Here is a 23,186-nt window from a genome sequence, read left to right on the forward strand (position 1 = left end):
ATACAGGCCTCGAAAAATCACCCAAAATTTACTAGACCTGCAAGTCTAGTAATTTAAATAATTTACGCAACCTATGTGTAATTCTCTTGACCCATAAACTGGTTTCAAATTATGTGATTGTGGGAAAATAATGTAATTAATTGAGCCGCCATTTTCTTCATTATCACATATTCGAGCACAGTATAGTTAGGATGGTGTTTTCATAGGAATTTTTTTTGTGTGTGTTGCTAATAACTTTGGTGCAGTTTGATAAATCTCCATGTAACTTTCAGGAAAAAGTACTACTTTTTGACTAGCTTGTGCATGGAAAGTTTCAGGGAGATCAGCCAAGCGGGTGCTAAGAAAAATCACATTTGCCCATAGAAACTTTAGACACAGCTGTAGCCCAAACCGCTGAACGGATTACATCAAACTTGGCAGAACGCTAGTTATTAGTCCAGAAAGAGTGGTTTTGTGATATTTTATAAATCCGTTCAGTATAACTAGGGACGTGGATCTGACCGATCTCCTGCTGAGATCGGATTGACTGCCACCAATTCATCTAGGAATTGGTGGCAGCCATCTTAGTAGTTAGATACCACTCCTAAAAGAAAAATACTTTTTGAAAAATACGAAGTGTCCAGGGAAGAGATCCCCCCCCCCCGGCCTGGTGCTCTTTTTTGTTGTTAATTTTGCCAGGAGCTTGTGAAGGATCTACATCAGCAAAACAACACCAAAATGAAATCTGCGCTTGTATTTCAGCAAATCAAAGGCCAACCCTATGCCGCGTCACCAAGCGCCTTCCACAGTGTGCATTGGCTGCCTGTAGCTAACCTCACACCCTGGTGTTGGTTGCCTGGGGAGGGGGGAATGGTTGGCTTTTTGTATGGTAACAAAATATTACTTTACGCTTTTTTTTAAAAACTAGAAATTCACAAAAAAAAGGTTAAAGTAACATTATACTTAGGTGATATGTTCAGTAACAATGTAATGTTTAAGCTAAAAAGAAAACAGAGAAATTCACCAGTTACAGTTATTTCAAGTAACTATAACTTGTGACCTAAGGTAACTATAACTCCTGGCCTCGCCATGCACTTCTAATTATCTTACATATTACATCACTTGTGACCTCTTCTATGACATCACTGATAATATCACTGCATCATTTACCAACAAATCATTGATGACAAAAATGTGCATAGCACGGGTGCAGGTGCCTTGACCCTGCAAGGTATTTTAAAGTGTATCCTCTTGGTGACTTGAGTAAGCCAGTAATATTTACTGTCACATTTGTCCTTAGTGCGCACATCTTAGCAGCAGGGTTGTTAAAAAAGAAATGTATACATTTGTTTTATCCTTTTCACAAGTGAGTTCCCCCACCCCCCCATTAGGGCTCGACTTTGTTCATTACGCCATTCGCCTCGAAGTTTTCTGTGTTTGTTTCTTTTGTGTTTTTCTAAAAACTAGAAAAGTATGTTATCCTGCTCATATCCTGTGTGCCTTGACTTGAATCCTCTTTCTGCCTGGCCTCTTGGTGCTTGACTGCCTTTTCCTGCTGTGTCGAACACTATACCTCATGTTTTTAGCAGCCGGCCCGAGTGGTTGTAGGCCCATACTTGTACTTATATACCTCACTGCACAATAAAAGTTTTTACCCAAAAAAAAAAAAATGAAAAAAGAAATGTATAAGTTGACTGACGGAGTGTGCTTTTCATGACTTCGACATTTGTGACACCACCCTTGTCCACTGCCACACCTTGGCACCCAATGTATGGGTTCCGTTAGTAAATATTTCCATTTCCAGTACTGCATATAGACATGCAAAAATAGATGTGTTGAGTGGCATACCATAATAAGACCTAGAATACCTTATTGCACATTTCCATCTTTCAAGGGCCCCATCAAAATAGGAAGACCTTGCCGATACAAAGCTTTATTTCTATATAAAAATATCTTAAAAAGCACAACACAGTTAAAATACAGTACACATTTTTTAAGAACCAATCATAAATAGTTTTAAAAAAAAACAGGAATAAAAAAGACATTAAACCATTTGACAGCTTTGATCGTGATTTAAAAAAACAACAGCCTTGTAAAAATGTTATCTTAACTCTGAGTCTAATCACCCATGCCCAGCTAAGAAATTTGGCTACCCCACAAACCAGTGTAGTGCTAGGATCTGTCTGAAGGAGTCTTAAGGCAAAGGCATGGCTCCTAGTCTCGAGCTGCCGACAGATAGGTTTTAGCCATCTTGATCTTGGTTTATTGTAGGCACTACACACAAAAAAAAGGTGCGGAATGGTTTCGAGTGCATCATTACAAGACGGGCAGATGGCAGATGTTTGATTGGGAGGTTTCCACTTGGAAGTACGTTCCCGTACCGGTAAAGTTCCCAATCTAAACTGGATGTATAACGCCCTGTCTTTGGGTTTTCTAATGAAATCCATATAAGGTTCTAAGGATTGTACTGACTTGTGGAGATGAAACTCGTCTGTGAGTCTACCCAAGTTAGCAGCTCTAGATTCTTGGGCATTAACCCACGACCAGTAGGCTCGCTTTGCCTCCTGTTTAGAAACTGATCTCCCACACGACATTAAAACCAATAGCCATTAGCAACTTCTTTACCTTTGTTAGCCAAACAATTTTATGCGACCCCTGCATATTCATAACTTCCCTAAGGCCGTCTGCGTAGCTAGCTAACTCAGGTGTACGCCACAGGCGAGCCCAATAGTGAAGCGGTCGCAAGATAAGATCTTTAATGGATCTGCGACCGAGGTCATATTGAAGGGGATTGTTCGGGGTGCCCCAAGGTAAGGACAGAAGCTCCCTAAATAACTTATTTTCAGCCATAACAAGGGAGTCAACATTATTGAGACCCCAGAGCTCCGCTCCATAGAGTGCACTATTTATAGCTTTTGCGGAATATATCTCCAGTGCAGGGGCTATGGGTCTAGATAATGAGGCTCTGTGCTCCCTACCAATAACACCCACTACACGTTTGTGGTTTAGGGCCATTTTCTCAATATGTGGATTCCAATTTAGTTGGTCCGATATCCTAATCCCTAGATAGTCAAACGTTTTGACGCGCTCTAGTGGCTCCTCATTAAGTATGAGCGTACGATTAGCTTTCCTACTAGGGTTAAAATAGAGGAGCTTGGTTTTCGAAGTATTGATGACCAAGCCCCTAGAGTTGCAAAAAACACAGAACCGATCCAAAAGCTTTTGGAGCCCCATGGGCGTTTTAGAGACTAGTAACGTGTCGTCCGCAAAGAGCAGGGCAGGGACTTTAACACCGGCCAAACTGGGGGCATCAGGGGGGCGTGGCTTGGCCAGCGAACATGGCGGTTGTGTAGAGCCGGAGCTCCGACCAGCCGTTCATAATCCTTAGCACTTATCCTAGCCCTGGTCATCTCCTGTGGTTCCCTGCCACCCTGCTTGATTCCTGGATCCGGAGGCATCCGAATACTGCGGCTGGGGTCACCGGAATCCACCCTTGAGGCTGGGAAGCGACCCGGATGGAGACCGCGAGGCGAGTTGCTCGGAGCGGCCTGCTGAGCCGGGACCTCGATTGTCGGCGCAAACCGACTGGTGAGAGGGGCCGCGCCGAGGGCTGCAGAAGTGCCGGCCCTGCTGGGCGACGCCGTTGGGAAGCAGCTGCGGACAGCGCCTGGCGAGCGCCGGCAACGGAGACGGCCGGAGAGCGCAGGCGCCATCTTCGGCGAGGGAGGAGTTCCCGCCGGCTTGAAGGGGACAGCGTCGGCCGGGCGGGCGGCTGCCCCGGACCCAGCAAACGGCAGCCACAGATCAGGTCAGAGTGGTGCCCTGTGGGGAGACGTGCGGGGTGGTCGCTGAGCCGCATCGCCTGCTTGGGGGTCAAAACGGGCCCCGGGCTCACTTCCACCCGGTGTGCCTGAGCGGCGATACACCGAACATTCCGAGTGGCCCGAGCCCGTGAAAAGGGGGGCCGGAACGAAAACGGGCCGGGGCCACGGCGGATCTTGAGTAGCCCGGCGGCGGGGGCACGAGGGGTCTGCGGGGTCCCACAGCGTCTCAGGGGTCACGTCGGACCCCGGTGCACCATATAGGAGGAGCGGACCGCGAAGTGACTCCCCCCTGGCCTGCGGCCTAGCGGAACAGACTTTGTTGACCAGATATCTCTGGGGGACGGCGCTGCTCTCCGCGAGCTGCAGTGCGAGATCCACCCACGATACCGCCACCTTATCGACGATTGCTGGGTGATCGCAACTAGAAGAGGGCAGGAGGGAGGTCTCACCCCCCGAAGACATCATGACACGGGGTGGGGGTGGAAAGCAGGGCCTTATCGATAAATTTACTAAAGCTGCCGGCGCGAAAGGGGCGCAAAACACAGTGCCGGACAATGCTGCGCTCCTGGCTGCGATCACGCAATCCAGAGATGTCCTGGATGCTAAGATTGGGGCTGTGGGCTCAGATGTTATGCTCCTTCAGCAGGACTTGCGAAACGCCGTGGAACGCATAACAGGCGCTGAAACGCACATATCTGCGGTGGAGGACGACATGACTACCCTAAAAAAGAGGGTCCTTGCCCTGGAAAAAACTCAGAAGGGCCTCGTGTCGAGAGCTGAGGAGGCAGAGGGACGCGCTCGGCGCAGCAACCTTCGATTCCTGGGATTTCCAGAAGATTGCGAAAAGGGTAATGCGGAGAGCTTCCTCACACAATGGCTGGAGGGATGGATGCCGGCCGACACTCTTTCACGCTGCTTCGTGGTAGAAAGGGCCCATTGGGCGCTGACACAGAAACCTCCAGTGGGAGAGCGCCCTCGCCGCATGATCGCCAAAGTGTTAAATTATGCTGACAGAGACGCTATCCTGAAACAGGCGAGATTGAAGGGCCAACTACTGTTCGAGAACTCTCATATCCTCATTTTCCCGGACTACACGAGGTTGGTCCAGCAGCAGAGACAATCGTTTACTGCGGCCAAGGCTCGTCTCAGAAGTCTGAAGCTGCCTTATGCTCTGCTCTACCCAGCGCGGCTGCGGGTCGTCTTTCAGTCCCGCACCTTCTTTTTTGACACCCTGGAGGCCGTCTTTCAGTGGACGAACGAGACTGTAAGGGTGCGTGTCAACACAGCAAAAGGCGGGGAGTCCAACTCCTCAACCGGGGGCCCCTCTGGTAAGGCTCCTGCGGACCAGCGTAGGCGCCGAGGCAGATCTCGCTCGAGCCGCAGTTCACACTCCAGCTCAAAGACACGTAACGATAAGGAATCGCAGGAAGCCGACGAGGATGTCCCCTGAATGTGGGGGGAACTGACATTTGCTGATCCACTTGCTCGATGACAATGACCAGGGTGCTTTGGCTCGGCTGGAGGCCACGCTTGCTCAGGGTTAGGGAGGGGGACGACAGCCTAGTTATTGTGTTTGGGAGGTGTGGGGGGGGGGAATTGTTGGGATTTGGGATTGTTCAGGGGAAGGGTCTGCACACAATATGCTGCTTCTGCTCTGTTTTGGGTACTACCGTTCTTGCCGGTAGTGGGACGGGTACAAATCATACGCTTTTATACAAATGTCATCAGATAATGTGGGATCACGGCTAGGTCCTTGCGGGACACGCATACTGAGTTGGAATGTACGAGTGATGCTGGATAAGGTGAAGAGGGGGGCTGTATTTACTTGGGCCAAGAGGAGGGGGACTGATATATTGCTGCTGCAAGAAACCCACATGTTGGGCACCAAAGCGCTATGCCTTCAGCGAAATGGCTTCACCCAGGCCTTCCATTCTGGCTTCACGAGGGGGTCCTGGGGCGTGGGGCGTGGCCATTCTTATACACCGTAGAGTCCCCTTTACTCATAGACGCACAGGGCAGATATGTGTTCGTGCAGGGTGAGATTGAGGGAGAGATTGTGGTCCATGGCGCATGTCGGCTTGGCAATTAATGCAGGCCCCTTATCGCGCTCACTTGACTCGCGAGCTCGCGCACTTCCTGTCCGCTAATGCGGGCTCAGTGGACTCCCCGGCAGTGCTGTGGGAAGCAATGAAGCCCACACTGAGGGGCATTGACATTTCATGGTGCGCAGCAGTGCGGAGGGAAAAGCGTAGGGACCTAGTTCGGCGAGAGGCGGAATTGGAGGACCTAGAGCGCAGGGGACAGGGGGAGGACAGCGGACAGGAGAGGCGTCAGTTGGTGCTGGCGCAACAGCAATACGCATCAATACTGTTGGATGAGGCCCGGCAGGCCTGGCTTGCCACACGCAGCCGCATCTATCAGTGGGGCGACAAGTCTAGCAAAGTGCTTCACCGCCTGTGTCAGGGCATCATGCATGCCCAGCCACTGCCTCGGATAGTCACCCCGGATGGGGAGCCGCTGTTGGAGCCTGATGCGATAGCGGGTAGCTTTGCCTCATACTATGAGACTCTATATGCGCCCCGGGAGTGCTTAGAGGCGGAAATGGTGCAGCGGTTCATAGATGACCTCCCCCCGAGGGCCTAACAAACTGTGGTATCCCGGAGCACTCAAAGAAAACACATGTATTCTAATAGTACTCAAAAGTTTATGGTAGGCGCCACATCCGACGCACGTAGTCAAAGCGTGCCTTCCCCCCGAGGGCCATCACGGATGAGGTTCGTGCTGCATTGGATCGACCGCTGACCGAAGATGAATTGGCCACAGCACTGGGCGAACTGAACTCGGGAAAGGCGCCGGGGCCGAATGGGTTCCCGAGCGAATTCTTTAGACAATATGCGATGCAGTTTGACACCCCACTTCCGGCCGGTCATTGAGGAGGCGTGTGAGTGTGGCACGCTGCCCCCGATTGGAGACATGCGGAGGTGCTTGTCTTCTTGAAGCCGGGGCGGCCCCCGGAGAGGCATGAGTCCTACCGCCCAATTTCGCTGCTCAACACCGAGGCCAAGATACTGGCAAAGGCCCTCGCCAATAGACTCAAACCCCACATAGCGGATTTAGTTCATCCGGACCAAGCCGGCTTTATGCCGCAACGTGCCACTCGGCATAATATCAGGTGAGCTCAGGTTGCGGTTTCGGCCTGGCGGGGACTGGGTGAACGGGCTGCGCTGCTGTTGGCAGACATGGATAGGGCGTTCGACTCCCTGAGCTGGACGTATTTATTTGCCCTATTGGGGCGCCTGAATCTTGGGCCCCGATTCCTGACATATGTACGGCTCCTATATACGGACCTCACGGCAGCGGTGCGAGTGGGTGGAGGACTATCCCGCTCCTTTAGTATCCAGCGGGGGACGAGACAGGGCTGCCCCCTCTCCCCATACCTATTCACACTTGCGATGGAACCCCTCGCAACGTGGGTGCGGATCGACGCTCAACTAAAGGGTTTCCAGTGGTCGCCTGATGTTGCGGATAGGATAGCCCTATACGCAGATGATGTGCTGTTTTTCCTCACCGACCTGGAGCGCTCGGGGCCTCGCGTTCTGCGAATCCTACAAATATTTGGCGAAACGTCGGGTCTTTATATGAACCCCGGTAAGTCTACCCTCTGGAATCTGGGGGGTCCGCAGCCAATTGGTGAATGGGCCAACGGATTCAGGTGGCCGCCGATGGTGTGAAATACTTGGGGGGTGTTCCTCACGGAGGACGCGTCCGTGGCCCTGGAGCGTAACGTTGCCCCGGTGTGTGAGCGTACGCGGGAAGACATCAATGCATGGGCCAGAATGCCGCTCTCCATTCAGGGTAGATCTGCCATTTTTAAGATGGTGGCGCTTCCGCGCCTTCTATATCAATTACAAAATCATCCGGCGTTAGTCCCACAAGGTTGGTTTCGGCGCCTTAACGCGGCGTTGAGTGGCTTCATGTGGGAGGGGGCGCAGTGCGAGTTGCTTTCCGTACTTGCTTTCGCTCCACCTATACAGGAGGGCTGGCCACGTCAGACGTCCTGTCTTACTATCAAGCATCCCACCTCCTGGTTCTGAACGACTGGTGGTATGCGGATAGGGGCGACCCCGCCTATGCCGTGGAGCGAGCCCTGATGGGCTCTGCCTCCCTGCATACGCTACTATACTCGGCAGCACTTCGGAGATCCCTACCGTCCATTACACAGGTTGTCTTTCCGGTTTGGCGGCAGGCCCTGCGTAGGCTGGAATGGTGGAAGGTCCTAACGTTAGAAACACCCTTGTGGCAGAATGGTAGATTGCCTCAACTCGCGGCCCTAGTGGGCTTCCGGGGTTGGAATGCGATAGGCATCTCTACAGTAAGTGATGTCATGTCTGGGGGGGTGCTCAAGTCCTTTGATACTCTACGGGAGGAATTTGAGATGCCGCGTACCCAATTTTATAAATACCTCCAATTCCGGCATGCCCTTACTCCATATATACAGGGGGTGGAAGACATACCGGACTTCAGCCCCATCGAGGCCAAGGTGTTTATGGGAGCACTACCAGACAAAAAGATATCCTGCATCTATCAAACCTTAGTGCGCCATTGCTCCACAGACCTTGCACAACTCAAGACCACGTGGGAGCGGGATGTTGGGGAGCTGGACGAGGAGGATTGGGTGGAGGCGTTGGAGGGACCCCGGGAAGCGGCCATCTCCGCGCGCCTTTGATTAATACAATTCAGGTACCTCCATCGAACATATTACACTAGACAGCGCTTGTGGAGGGCGGGCTTGATAGCATCCCCAGATTGCCTTAGGTGCGGATCAGAGGTGGGCACGCTCCTCCATACAGTGTGGGACTGCAGGGTCATAAGGAGGTTTTGGGATAGGGTGTTCAGTTGTTTGAATGAGGCCCTGGCCTGGTCGCTTCAGAAAGACCCCAAGTTGGCCCTTCTCCACGTACTAGCTGGGGTTGGGGGTAATCGCTATAAGCGTCATCTACTTCTGTTGGGGCTAACCCTGGCCAAAGGGACATTGCAAGATCTTGGAAGGCGCCCCGAGCCCCGTCACTCATAGCTTTGCAGAATGGGATGGACTTTTGCATGGGCCTGGAACAGCCAATATATGTGGCATGGGGCTGCCCGCGCAAGCATTACAAAATATGGAAGCGGTGGGCGGACTATCGAGGCCTGGATTTGGAACCGCCTCCGGAGGAAGATGTCTTTCAGCTCACTTGACGGACTGATAGCCGGTGTTGCTTGCGGACACTGTGGCATGATTGGCGAGTGTACCATGTTCCAAACAAAACATGGGCGGAACAGGCAGAGGCGCGCGCGGGGGGGGGTTGTACAATTTGTTGCATTTCTTTTGTTTGCCTCAATTGTTTGATTACTTCTGAGAATACTTGCATGTCTTTGTACTTGATAACTTGCTTCTAGTGATAGCCTCTGGTTGTCAGAGCATTACCTGATATATGTCCACCATGCAATCAATAAAATCTGTTTTAAAAAAAAAAAAACTGGGGGCATCAGCATCGATGTTAGATAGAAAAGAAACAACCCCGTTTACAAATAGAGAAAAAAGGGTTGGCGCCAGACGCATCCTTGACGGACACCTCTGTTTACCGGGATTTTGGCAGTTTTTTGCTCCTGGGTACCCCACCGAATGCATGCATACGTTCCGTCATGCATGCGGGCCAACAAGTTCAAAATGGGCAAGGGGAACCCCATCTCCTGCAAAACCGCCTACAGCCCCTCTCGGGGAACCAGGTCGAATGCGGTTTTCAGGTCAATAAAGGCAAGGTACAAACCACCCTTGCCAATGGATACTGTCTTCCAATGGAGTAGCATCAGCCTAAATGCTTGGTCAACAGTGCTTGTACATGACCTAAAACCTGCCTGGAATTGGGAGATGATGTTATTCTCCTCCGCCCAGGAGAGGATCCTTTCCAGGAGGACCCTGCCAACTACCTTCTGTCCCATGAAAAAGGGGTTTTACCTATGCCTCTTATAAACACAATTATGCAAGCATTTAATGAATCATACAGAGAAAACCACATTAATTAGTGAACTCTGACAATAATGTCATTCGCATTTAGGCTTTTATGCATTTAAATCTTTTCGAGAAACAAAGAAAGATACATAGTCAACTGTACTTTGAGCAAACATAAATTTTGCTAGGGAAAAGCATAAAGACACATTGTATGCAAAAATAGACACAAATGAATAAGTGCAAAATGAATTACAAATGATCAAAAGGTATTTACAAAAGTAACAAGTGTAACAGTATCATCCAGTCATATGCATCAATATATTAGAAAGTGGCGTCTTATACATTCAATCAGAAATCCTGTCGCTGTCTAGTTATCAAGAAACCATTTCTAAAAAGTGCAGAAATGGGAATCAAAACTCAATTAAGACAAAACATGGCTTTTTGCCATGTTTTGTCTTAATTGAGTTTTGATTCCCATTTCTGCACTTTTTAGAAATGGTTTCTTGATAACTAGACAGCGACAGGATTTCTGATTGAATGTATAAGACGCCACATATTGATGCATATGTATCTTTCTTTGTTTCTCGAAAAGATTTAAATGCATAAAAGCCTAAATGCGAATGACATTATTGTCAGAGTTCACTAATTAATGTGGTTTTCTCTGTATGATTCATTAAATGCTTGCATAATTGTGTTTATAAGAGGCATAGGTAAAACCCCTTTTTCATGGTACTTCAATAGGCCCGACCTACCCTCTTTCCCACAGGGCCAAACCCCTCCTTTCTTCTCAACTACCTTCTGTCCAGCATCAATGAGGCTAATTGGTCGATAGTTGGCAGGGTCACCCCTTTGTCCCTTCTTATAAATTGGAATCACCTCGGCCCCCTTCCATGAACTCGGAACTGGGGACCCATGGAGAAGGGCGTTGATCAAAAGGGAAAAAAACTTGGCCCACTGCTTGGTACTAGCACGAAACAAATCGCCAGGGATGCCATCCTGGCCTGGTGCCTTCCCTTGTACAATTTTGTTAATGGCTAACTCAACCTCTCTTTGCCCTATGGGATCAATGGGGGTCGCAGTGGCAGTCAGGGGGGGAGTGCAATATGCAGACGGCTCACTGTTATCTGTAACCCCTGACCCTTCATAGAGCCTCCTGAAGTGGTCAAACCATTCCCCATCAGTAATATGATTGGGTATTGGTTCAGTGACACCACCATTTGCTCTTCTTACTAAGGCCCATAAGTGCTGGCCATTTTTAGACTGGCTAGCCAGCTTCAGCTCCTCCCAGTGCGAGTCATCCCAGGCCCTCTTTGCCACCAATAATGCTTGCCTATGCTCAGCTCGTGCTAAGCGGACCTCGGCTGTATCTCTGGTCTGGATGGCACATATCAGTTTAGATTTAGCCCCCCTACAATCTTGGTTGTACCACTTGGCTGTAGGTTTCCTGTTCTTAGATTGGGTTGGCCCACATGAATCAAGGAAGAGAGCGGCCATCCTATCAATTGTCTCCGCATAAACCACATCAGCCTGGGCAGAGCCTAAATCATTAGTGCAGATTGCAGAGAGCTTCTCCGTCTGTGCTCTTACAATCTCCCCCAGTGCGCTATTTTTTTGTTCATTGATGACAACATTTTGCCATTTGATGAATCTTCTACAGTTAGAAGGTACGATTTCTCTGGTCACCAGCCTCGATCTATTACTGGAGAAAGGCTTCCCCTCGCTTATGAGGTTCCGCAGACTAAGGGATAGGGGATTGTGGTCACTATGGACAGATGGGGTGACGATCATGTCACTCACATGTCTCCGCAGTCTCCTATCCACCAAAATGTAGTCTATTCTGCTGGGGCAAGTGATCCTATTGTAGGTACAGGCACCCGCAAAATCTGATGGCGTGCGCCCGTTCACAGCTACCAGGGCATGCTCCATTACCAAGGCATTCATTTGGATGACGACCGGTGTCCATTTTTTAATTGGCACAGTCGTCCAGTGCGCTATTTTTTTGTTCATTGATGACAACATTTTGCCATTTGATGAATCTTCTACAGTTAGAAGGTACGATTTCTCTGGTCACCAGCCTCGATCTATTACTGGAGAAAGGCTTCCCCTCGCTTATGAGGTTCCGCAGACTAAGGGATAGGGGATTGTGGTCACTATGGACAGATGGGGTGACGATCATGTCACTCACATGTCTCCGCAGTCTCCTATCCACCAAAATGTAGTCTATTCTGCTGGAGCAAGTGATCCTATTATAGGTACAGGCACCCGCAAAATCTGATGGCGTGCGCCCGTTCACAGCTACCAGGGCATGCTCCATTACCAAGGCATTCATTTGGATGACGACCGGTGTCCATTTTTTAATTGGCACAGTCGTCAATTGCGGAATTCCCCACCTGGCGTCCTCGTCAGAGAAGCCTCCAACACCATCCACCGCCAGCGGTTCAAAAGTGCAATTAAAGTCGCCCGCAATTATGGGCAGAGAATCTGGAGGGCAAGTGAGGAGTGAATCAGCAAGCAAGGAGATGGTCGGGGATTTTGCCCCCCCCCCCCCCCCCTTGCAGACCTCTAGCATAAATGTTATAAAGCTCCAGAGTCACTGTGGCCTGGGGAACCCGTATCGTTAGCCTCATCATGTCTGGTGACGTACAATGATGGTGGGTAATTTTGCAATTTAGTGAGATTTTAACCCAAATTAGCAGACCGCCAGACGGGCGACCCCATCCAGAGGAAATGGCGGGGACATAGAAGGAGGAATAACCAGACTTGTACATTGGCTCAAGGCACCAGGTTTCTTGGAAAATGCACAGGTCATATTTTTCAATTAAATTATTCCAGTCAGGAAGCATGATTTTGTTCCCCAGACCCGCTATATTCCATGAAATAATATTGAGGAAAACGTTTTGGCCGTCAGTGTGTAAAAAAGCAGGTTCTTTGCCACTACTGTCTGTCAAAAACGAATAACAGGGTTTTTCAGGTACTATAGGCTTCATATGTTCAGTTTTTCCATCTCCAATCAGGGCAGAGTGGTCCTCAGCGGTCATCAAGCCCATGGAATGATTTAAGCCCGGGGCGTTAGAATTATTATTATCCCCGTATAATGAGGAAGGCAAAGTTAAAGGTAAACTGTCACAGTATTCTGGAGACCTAGATCGGCTTCTATCAATAGTGTCAAATACAACAGGTGGGGCAGGGGAAACCTGAGAGGCCTCCACGTCTATCGGGAGTCAGTCAACGGCATCCAGTTCGCTATACCGGTTGTAGCAGGGAATAAAGGGTGGAATAAGCTGAGGACCTAACCATTCTGCACTACGCTGGTTACCATCTTGGTTGATCCTCCCACCTCTACGTTGTATTAGATTCCAGCCATCATCTCCCCCCCCCCTCCCCAGCTAAAGGGGTTCAAGTCCCTGTGCACCTCGCGCCTCCTCCCTCCCCTAGCGTAGTTAATATCCCTGGTCCAACTCCATCCATTGTCTGGTTGCTCCATGGGCGTATAAAAATAAGATAGGGGTCTAGCCACAACCGTAGTTCTGTTATTTCTAGAGACCCTTGAGCAGATATGCTCCACCGTTCGGGGGTCCTCGAAAGTTATAACTACACAGTCCCCCTGTGATCTTTTTCTATTATATCCCACCCAAGGGACTCTCTCGACCATTAGGATGTTACTGGATATATTTGGTGGTAGGGGATGATTGTTGTTTAACCAGTGGGATACCTTATTTTTGAGTGCCCAAAAGGATTCTGTGGTTGGGGGAGCCAATTCCGGGACCCCTGTCAAAATGACCACATAGGGACAGGCATCTGGCGGAAGATTGATATTTCGACGCTTCCGGGTCTTTTCTTGTTGGGCTATGTCAGGGTTTGGGGCGGGAGTATTGAGACCAACTGATTTTTTTATTGGTGGGCCTGTTTGGTACACAGGGTTTAGCACATACATTCTTCCCTTCTGAGTTGGGGGGGTTCGGTAGGGTGGTCTTAGGTGTTGTATATTTTACCACTGTTGGACATTTAATCGATGACTGGGGTTTGCTAACTGGTACAGTTACATGATTTGCTCTTTTTACGTGATTAATATTCTGGGATCTAATATCCTTATGCAAATCATGAAGCTGTTTTTCTATATTGTGAAGCCTTATTTCTAGGGGAGTGAGTAGAGTTTTAATATGTTTCATCAAGGTGGATACTAATTGATCTTCCCTTTGTTCTTTAGCTCCTGTGCTATCAGCTGTACTATCGGCTGAGGTACTGTCGGCAAAGATGTCAGCTAAGGTATTATCTAGAATAGTATCATCTACGATGCTCAAGGGTAGTGATAAGGTTTGAGATCTGACCACTTCAGTCCCAGTCTTTTGCCCATTAGATTCACTCATCACCACTCGGCTACCCTTGTCACTGATGCTCCCTGCCTTGGCTAGATTAACTTTCCTAGCTCCAGAGTTGTTATTCTTAGTGCGTTTACGTTTGGGAATTGCACCCTCCCGTCTCCCCCTCGTGCGGTTATTACTGTCCTCAGCTTGGGTATCAACTAGTGTGACTACCGGAATAGTTTCCAAAAAGTCCGGAGCCTGGGGATCAAGGGAGGACAGATCATGAAGAGCTGGTACAGCACTAGGAGTATTATGGACTTCAACATGAATCTGCAAGGGATTAGATATTGTTTTGGAGTTATCAGGGGTGCCAGCAGAGGCAATATGGCCCAAGGATGACCTTTTGGCTAATGCGAGGTCTTGAGAGACCCTTCTTTCCATCAGTACAATTCCCTGATCAATTAATGAATTCGTACGTATAATAAAATCATCCAGTGTGTCCGTCAACTTTGAACCACCCGCCGCAGCCTTGCTTCTAGTTTCACGAGTAGACATTTCTCTTTACTAAAAATAAGAAGTAACCAACAAGTGCAACAAACAAAGTCTCCAGGCTGGTTTCACTATTAAATGACGGCTGGTCAGTAATGAGGGTCCCGAGAAAGGATTACAGACAAATCAATAGAAGCAAAGATATGCTTACAGTTCTGGTAACCGAAGTAGGGGAGGAGATCAGGGTCCCTGGCCCGGTCCGGTCTCATCAGGCCTCTGAGGGCCTAAGAGGGCCCGCCCTTTGCCCGGGCTTCGCCCGGCGCTGATCCGCGCGCGGTCCCGCGACGCGGGAGTCCTCTGTGTTTTAACGCGCCTCCGGACGCACAGGTGATGTCGCGTGAGTGCGGGAGGCTGGGAAATGTAGTTTGCAGTTTCGCTCGATCCCCTCCTCGGCGGTCTGCAGAGTGCTGCGGCGGCGAGGGACCAGGAGCGTCAGGGCAGGAGACAAGAGTCAGGAGTGTTGCCGCTTCTCATGAAGCAAGTTGCCAGAAAGTTCAGGTTCCTTGCACCATCCTTCCTTGTAAGAAGAATGCCATCTCCAACGAGAGGCATCTAAAAGGCCAAATACTAGAGTTTCTTTGAAGTTGGTTCACATACTTCTAGCCAGGCCAGGGCATGTAAACGTCCTGAAAGTGAATGCCCTCCAATATCTACCCTACTCCACTCTCCCAATTGAGATCCTTCCCAGTCCAGGCTTTTTGACCTTTACAACTAAATGATTGGGTTTATATGGGCTGAAGGAAGGGCTGGGTCTAACAAAACGATTCTTCTAGAACCAAGGGAGAGAAAAGATGTAGCTTGCCCTGATCTAATTCAATATTATCAGACTCCTTATCTGCAGGTCATTGCAGATTGGGGGAGATGGACATGGTTCTTGGTGCATAAATGGGTAGGAAGATTACTATGGCATTTGGAATGATAGCCAGAGGAATGCCTATCTGGCAATCCCAGTAAAAACTATTTTAGAGATCAAGGATGGAGTATTCATGAAGGGTGGCCTGACCTCTTTCCCTTTACCCAACACACCTATCCACCAGAATCCTGTCCTCGCCCAGCATGTAAGGGAGAAGCATTCAAAAGATGGAAGAAAGGATAATACACAATGCTTTCAGAGCTCTATCTGTGAACCCAAAGAAAATCTTTTGAGAAGTGTGAATCAGACTTCTGGGTAACAGATTTAATGGGATGCATTATCTCTAGATACGTCTCTGAAGTCTCTTGCCACCCCCTTTTGTACCGCTAAATAGAGAAGCAGTCACTAGCCCTCTACGGAGTTCAAGACCTATGTCAAAAAATATGATTGGTCCTCAGGCCTTGCATCAAACATAAAGACAAACCTCCAGATGAGTAAACCTACGGTCAAATCATCCTCCCAAAACAAATGGAGTGTATGGATATATGAGCTGCAATTCCTTTACCCATAAGTATCTCCTACAGTGAATCAACCTATAAAATCATACTTTAGTGGTATATAACTCCACAAAATATATATTGGGTCTTCCCAGCTGCCACAGACTGCTGTTGAAGGTGCCACACAAAGTTGGGACCGCTCATGCACATTTAGTGAGAGTGCATTTGTCCAGATATTTGGAGTTGTTGGGACTTATCGAAGGGGTCATAGGATTCCATGTTCTGAGGGACACGGGGCTAACCTTGGTGGGAGTGAAGGTCCTAGACTAGATGACTTGAATAACTCTAAAGTTGCACTTCTCTTTCAGATGTAAGGAGCAGTAAGGATAGCCATTAGCCTCCTTTGGGGCAGAAAAGGTTAAATGCCAGGGATAGACCGTTGGTTCCATAAACTATGGCAGATGGAATGAAAATAGGAGAAAAAATCACACAGTCTGCTTGGCCCTGACTCCAAGTGATCGAATATATGGAATCCCCTGATAATTTATTTCACTAAATAAAAGAATATATATGATTTGCGATTGTTGGATTAAGGGCTTTACAACTGTGTATCTAATAGTGTTCCGGTGGATGTGGTTAGTTGAGGGGCGACACGTTCAAGAAGGAAGAGACAGGATAAGGAAGAGGCAATAAAAGATCGCCTTGTACTATGGAGGCTCTGTTGTAAGCCAGCGATGTAGGATTTTATATCTACATCAGACTGGGGAGATTTTGGGAAGTTGTATTTGTTCAGTCAACGGTCACGTTTTGTCTTCTGATATATTTGATGTAAAACTTTCATTGATTTACCACAAGAGCGTGTGTCCCAGTCCAGAACCATCACATGCCAACTGTGCTAGTCGTTGTTGCGTCCCCCTGCTTTGATAGTCATCTGTCATCGGTACTGCTGTTTCTAATGTATTACCCAGCACCACTCGGCAAGGCTGCGCTGCTGTGAGTTGCACTTTCCTCACAGACCAGCCTGTGAGTTTGTGGGTCGAGCGCGTTGCCATCATGACGCCGTGTGTCATTCCCGAGAGGGATTAAGCCACACTTCATTCTGATGGAAATGCTAATCGGCGCGGGGGGCCCATTATCGCCGAGGCAGGAGTCTCCATTCATCAGGGTCTGGACACAACGACGGTTGTTATTTCTTCTCCTGGCGGGGAGGCGGCCGGGTGATTACTTCCCCACTTAGCCTTGTATTCTTTACTTGGCTTCCGGTCCTTCGGTGCCCGCCCCGGCTTCTGAGGAGATCTCCAAGCGGCCCATTTGCATGCCACTAAAGCCGAAGCGTACCAAGGACGGGGCTTCTTCCACTCTCGGCGATCACTGATGATGCATGTGCTCATTCGCAGAGTTTTAGTGCTTGAGCTCTGCGACCTGGCGTCCTTTTGGATTTAAGTGAGTAACGACTGACCCCTTTCTGCGTAATAGTATCGCCCCTTCATTTGCTGCACGGCGCCTCATACAAAGCCCTGTCTTTAAAACGCATTAGGAATACATCTCTATGCTGAAAAGTGTGGCACGTTTTACTAATGCAGTGTAAGAGCAGAGAGCAGTTCTGCAGTAAGTGTATAATAATTGCAAATCTTTTCTTATAGGGCCAGCTTGACAGGGCACTAACTGTATTTCTGTTCTTTCTACAGTACTAGATATGAAGTGCCTCTGTATTACGTATTCCCTTCTCCATTCACGATATATATATATATATATATATATATATATATATATATATATATATATATATATATTTTTTTTTTAAGTTCCATTAATTTGTTATTGTTTCTACTTATAGCATAGAAAATTACTGATGTAATTGGTGTTGTTATTTTTTTTAATAAAAAATGTAAGAACCCCTTTCAGTGGCTAAGTTCCTTAATTTGTAGATGTTTACTCTAGTTATGATTGAATTATAATGGCAGATAATACTTTGTTGCTGAAGACTGACTCCATGTTTTTGGACACAAAATGCTTACGTTAATGTATTCATTTTTTTAAAACCTTTGTTTGACGGGAGGGGTGTGGGGGAGATATGCGCCTAAACCGCACCCAGCTGACATGAGACAAGGCAACATGAATTTCAATGAGCCCCCCTCCCCCTTTTTGTTCTCAAATTTCGGCGGGTAAACTGAGCACACCGTCTTTAGAGTGTATATTTAATATGCATCGCTGTAGGGGTTTGAGAGAAGCTTGTCAGAAATGGAGAGGGCCTTGTCCATCTGTCAGTGTTTTTTCTTTCAAAAATGTAAATCGAATTTATTGCTGGAACGACCTCCTCTTCCCACCCCCCTCGTCTTATGTGAGATAGGCCCCGAATGAAGAGTTTATTTAAATTAACACGTTTTCCTCGTGATGAAATGGAGGCCGTGGATGGGTCCATGATCTGTTTTTGGGATGTAGTGTCGTAATTCGTATTTTTAGCAACTATAATGTTAACGCAGTCATCTTAATTCTGAGATTTTAACATTTTCGTTGGTTTCTTTATGTGCACTGAACATTTTTAACTTGTTTGGACAGACTATTCATGTGGAAGGTTTGAACAGCAGACCTCTGAAAAAGAGGCCGCTTGGGGTTTATCTACTTAGGCTGGAAATGCTGATCAGTGTTAAGTGTTAAAAATGTGTTCTGTTTCAGGATCCCCCAGAGGTTACAGTCAGAAGAACGTAGCAGCATGAGAGGAGAGAGAAGCACTTCAATTTTCCGCCTCCAAAGCTCTGTATAGCAGTCTCCTCCTTCCTGCTTCCATCCCAGTATTTGGATAATCCAGGGGAGCTACACATGGGCTACACACTGGTCTGCCATCACATGTGTAGCATGTGGAGCGTACAACCCCACTAATGAAAGGTAAAATGGGGACCCAGGGCAGCCCCGTGAAGAGCTATGACTACCTGCTGAAGTTCCTACTGGTTGGCGACAGCGATGTAGGGAAAGGAGAGATCTTGGAGAGCCTGCAGGATGGGTCATCCGAATCTCCTTACGCATACAGTAATGGTATGTACCGAGGGCAATAGTTCTTTTATGGTACTTGTTTTTTTTATTTCTTTTTAGCCAGTGTGCATGTTTTATGATTTTGTAAGCATGGCTGAATTTAGCATTTAAAGCTGTGTAAATAATCGTGATTTCCTAGAATATCCAGCACACACCTTACATAATTACTAGCACTTGGTTATACTTGTACGGTGGTAAACCCGATATTTAAATCCTACGTACTGTATCTTATGTCTGTTGAGTAAGTCAAATGTTTGTTGATCAGCCCTAGTCTGTGAAACCTTTTAAGCTCGAGTCGATGTTTCATTATAACTTGGTGCCAAAGCAATTCTTACCGTAAGAGGAGAGTACAAAAATGATTTCGTGTCTCTTGACCACTCAATAGTGAACACAGCAGTGCACCCAGAAAAAATGTTTGATAATAAATTTATTACCAAGACCCAGGTCTATGTTTTTTTAAAGTCTTTTAAATGAGAATATTAAAAGCCACTGTTCTTTTCGAGTTTTTCCTTCAGGTCATGCCGTTTCCACAATAGGTGTAGTGCTATCTTTTGAATTGATGTATTTTTCATTTATCCATTAATTAATTTCATTTTCTTGGTGTCAAGAGCAAACGAGGCCCCTGTGCAGGTGTGCACACTCTGTGTGTGCCTACATAATTCAGCTAGTCAGAGGCGTGACATTTTATAAACGAATCGCTTGTCCAAGGGAAGGAATACATCAGAATCTACTTATCCTTGGAAAACAAATCCACTTGCCAATTTTGGTGCCATATTTGCAGGTAACAAATTATGGCAGTATTCTTATTATATCAGAACTCTGATAATAGTGTCAAGAACCCCACAAGCCTTACCGTCTGCCTGTTGAGTAGTCTCGCTGGGATGACATGAATAACCTCCACTGTCTCCCACCTACTCCCTTGTCCTACCTCAATAGTACCAGACCTGGGCGTGGTGACAGCCGGGGGAAGGAATCCTGGTAGAGATGTGCCTGAAGGTATGGTGAAACAATAATGGACCCTCCTGGGTGAATGTCTTCCTGCCTTGAAACCTGAAGGAAGGATAACCCACAAACAATTACTAGCTGTAATAATCAGCATGCACACTTATTCTCATGCGTTCGCTAAACAGGAAGATAAGTCGAAACCATAGTCACCTGAAGGAAGGGAATAGTCCAGGTATTCCCTGACTGTGGTAGGAAGAAAGTAACAACGTGCTCCTGCGCTTGGTATCCGGTATATAAGGCAAGGAAGTGTAGGTGAAGCACTCCTGCGCTCACCAGAAGCAAACAGAAAAACAAATGCATGGTGTTGTGCTCCTGCGCTCATCGTGAAGGAAACCATAATCACGGCAAGAAACGGTAACGTGCTCCTGCGCTTACCGGGGAAAACAGGGCTATGAATGGCGACGCGCTCCTGCGCTCACCATTGGAAAACCATAGTGAAATGAACGGTGTTGCGCCCCAGCGCTCACCGTGATGTCTGATAACAAGGAGAATGGTAATGCGCTCCTGCTCTTACTGGGGAAAGCAGGGCTTGGGATGATGATGCGCTCACTATCGCAAACACAAAGCAGGGCAAAGGTACGGTGTTGCGCTCCAGCGCCCACCATGATGTCTGAGGACAGGGAGAAGCGGTACAGCGCTCCAGTGCTTACCGGGGAAAGCAGGGCAAAGGTACAGTGTTGCGCTCACCGTGATGTCTGAGGACCGAGAGAAGCGGTAACGCTCTCCAGCGCTTACCGGGGGAAAGCAGGGCAAAGGTGCGGTGTTGCGCTCTAGCACTCACCGTGATGGACGAGGAGAAGAGGTAACGCGCTCCAGCGCTCACCGGGGAAAAGCAGGGCAAAGGTACGGTGTTGCGCTCTAGCGCTCACCGTGAAAGTCTCGGGAAATTGAGCGTGAGCCGACACCAGCTGTAGGAGGACGTAATCCTCAGTGTCCGAAGCAGTATCAAAAGCGCCGGTGTGAGGAAGTCATCGGGTTTTTAATGGTGTCAAGTGGTGACCTGCGGTACTGCGCTGCTGTATAGCGCTAGACCGCCAACCTGCCGCCTGCATTCCTCGTTCATTCGGGGACGTGACAAATAGATTCTCTACCTATGCTAGGGCAAATTCTATCTGTGTTTTTTTTTATTATTCTAGCAAAGCTCTGTTTTTACTACTTTACCCACATTTTTATTCAGAGCCTAGAAGTAGGCAGTAAGTGGAAGTTCCAGTATTGGAATGCCATGCGAGTCTGTGCACAGGCTCAAAGTAACATGTTTAAGGGAATTCACCAACTTTTTCCCGATATTTCCCCCATTGGACATGGGTGGAAATTTATTCTAGACAATGGCAGAAGTGTAAGATTTTCCCCAGGCTGGGGAAAAGGGTGTGTAAGGAAAGGGAATTTGCAGTCGTTCAGATTTTTCGCATTAGTAAATATTTCTCTCCTCTATAGGAAAAGGAGATGCTTCCATTAAACCTGTTCCGTACCCATGGTGCCTTGTAGAGAATGGAGACATATTTAAAAAATAGTGGACTGAAATTAATCTTGTGAAGAATTTGGTGAATGAACAGTTAATGAACCAAATAAAAGGCCTTTTTCAATATCGAGCAGCGTTAAATCACTTCTGCCACGAAGCTCTGGCCAAGGCTACATTAATCTCCCTTGGGCACTGTCCGTTTCTCTTTCTGGGCATGAAGCTGCTTTGGTTTTTACAGGCTAATGTTTTTATTAGATTTTAGCCAATCTGGAGACAAGGACCTTTGCTAGGTTCTTTGCTTGAACATTTATTAATGAGATTGGGCAGTAAGACGGGCACTCATTTGGAGGCTTGCTTGGTTTTGCGATCACAGAGTGTCATGGAGACCAGGCAAAAGGAACCCTGTTCTTAAAGCCTCCTCAAACATACCCCTCCATTTTAGGAGCTACCAAAATAGCAGATGTTTGAAAAATGTTCTGCCATGGCCTGCAGTATCTCCTCAGTTATAATGTAGATGTCTAGTTCAAGGCATCCTAGGCACAAGAGCATGTTCGTGGGAGATTGTTTACAATAGTATTGTTTACAATACGCTCTAAGACAGCAGTCCCACTGCCTTAGTTCACTTTTTTCTTACAGTAATGTTACAATTTGGGCGCCTAGTTAGATGGTGATTTGATTTCTATCTACTTTTAAAGTTGCTGGTATAGAGTGCTTAAGGGAGATTGCAACCGAATAGCTGGTCGGCCAATCTCTGCTTTCATACTTTAGTCTTTTGCATACACATGATTTGTAAAGTTACTATGTATATGTTTACCGAAAACAGCAGACTTGCCAAGACCAGATCTCTTGGCTTTACCCATGCTTATTTTATGTTTCATTGAGACTTTTGGTGGAAAAGTGTGGCATGCTGCTTGGGCCTTTGAGCTTTGTGTACCTATGCTTATTACTGGCAAATCAGTTGAATTTTTACAAAGTTTTGTACAATAATTTTATTGGGACTTTCCTTCCGCACCAGCTCTTTATTTTTGTACTTGAATGGAATTGCACTATGTGTTTCTGTGATCAGTCCCCTGCACGGTATCTATTCAAATGTTTCACCAAATGAGTGAATGTAGCACTTCTTTCTTTATGGATTGTAAGTTTCCCACATTTGTTTAACCCCCTGGCTGCAGCCGGAATTCCCTGCCTGTGCGGGACATTCCGATCGCGGGCGTGGTCATGACGGCTCCCAGCCGTCATTAGCACACGCCCACCGTAACTGATGACGGCCGGGAGCCGTCATTAGAACCGAAGGGGTTAAACGTTCAAAACTCCTTAGGAGCAACATTTGTGTTTTGTACCATTCTTCTATACTCTGTTGCCATCAAAAGTGATATCAAGACCATCAGACTTTGCAGTCTCAAAAATAAATGTTTAGTATTATAGTATGTAAGCAATACTTGGGAAAAAAGACAGTAATCTGTCTACTTTGCCCTTTACCCTTCTTTTTTGTGTGGAATATTGTCTTAATGATTTGCCATGTAGCCCACGCACCATAGCAGAGGACTGAACGCCCCTTTAAGGCATGTTTCCTTCATGGTGAAAGGGGGGTTGTTAGCGTCGCATGGTTATTAGGGAGCAGGGAAAATATTGGTTGGGACATGCTCTGTGTTTGATTCCATTTTCAAATAGTATGTGGCACGGGGTTTTCACCGCAA

The 23,186-nt window shown here is 47.5% G+C and overlaps 1 protein-coding gene across 1 annotated transcript in view; it reads left to right on the forward strand.

The window, feature by feature from the left end:
* Positions 1–23,186, forward strand: part of RAB40C (RAB40C, member RAS oncogene family) — a 178,850-nt gene that overhangs the window by 28,031 nt on the left and 127,633 nt on the right. Inside the window, exon 2 of the mRNA XM_078663002.1 lies at positions 18,672–19,028. Coding sequence (XP_078519128.1) covers positions 18,875–19,028 — 154 coding nt within the window. The 5' untranslated portion in view covers positions 18,672–18,874. The remainder of the gene's footprint in view (positions 1–18,671; positions 19,029–23,186) is intronic.

Source organism: Lissotriton helveticus, chromosome 10, assembly GCF_964261635.1.
Source record: "Lissotriton helveticus chromosome 10, aLisHel1.1, whole genome shotgun sequence".
Lineage (NCBI taxonomy): Eukaryota > Metazoa > Chordata > Amphibia > Caudata > Salamandridae > Lissotriton > Lissotriton helveticus.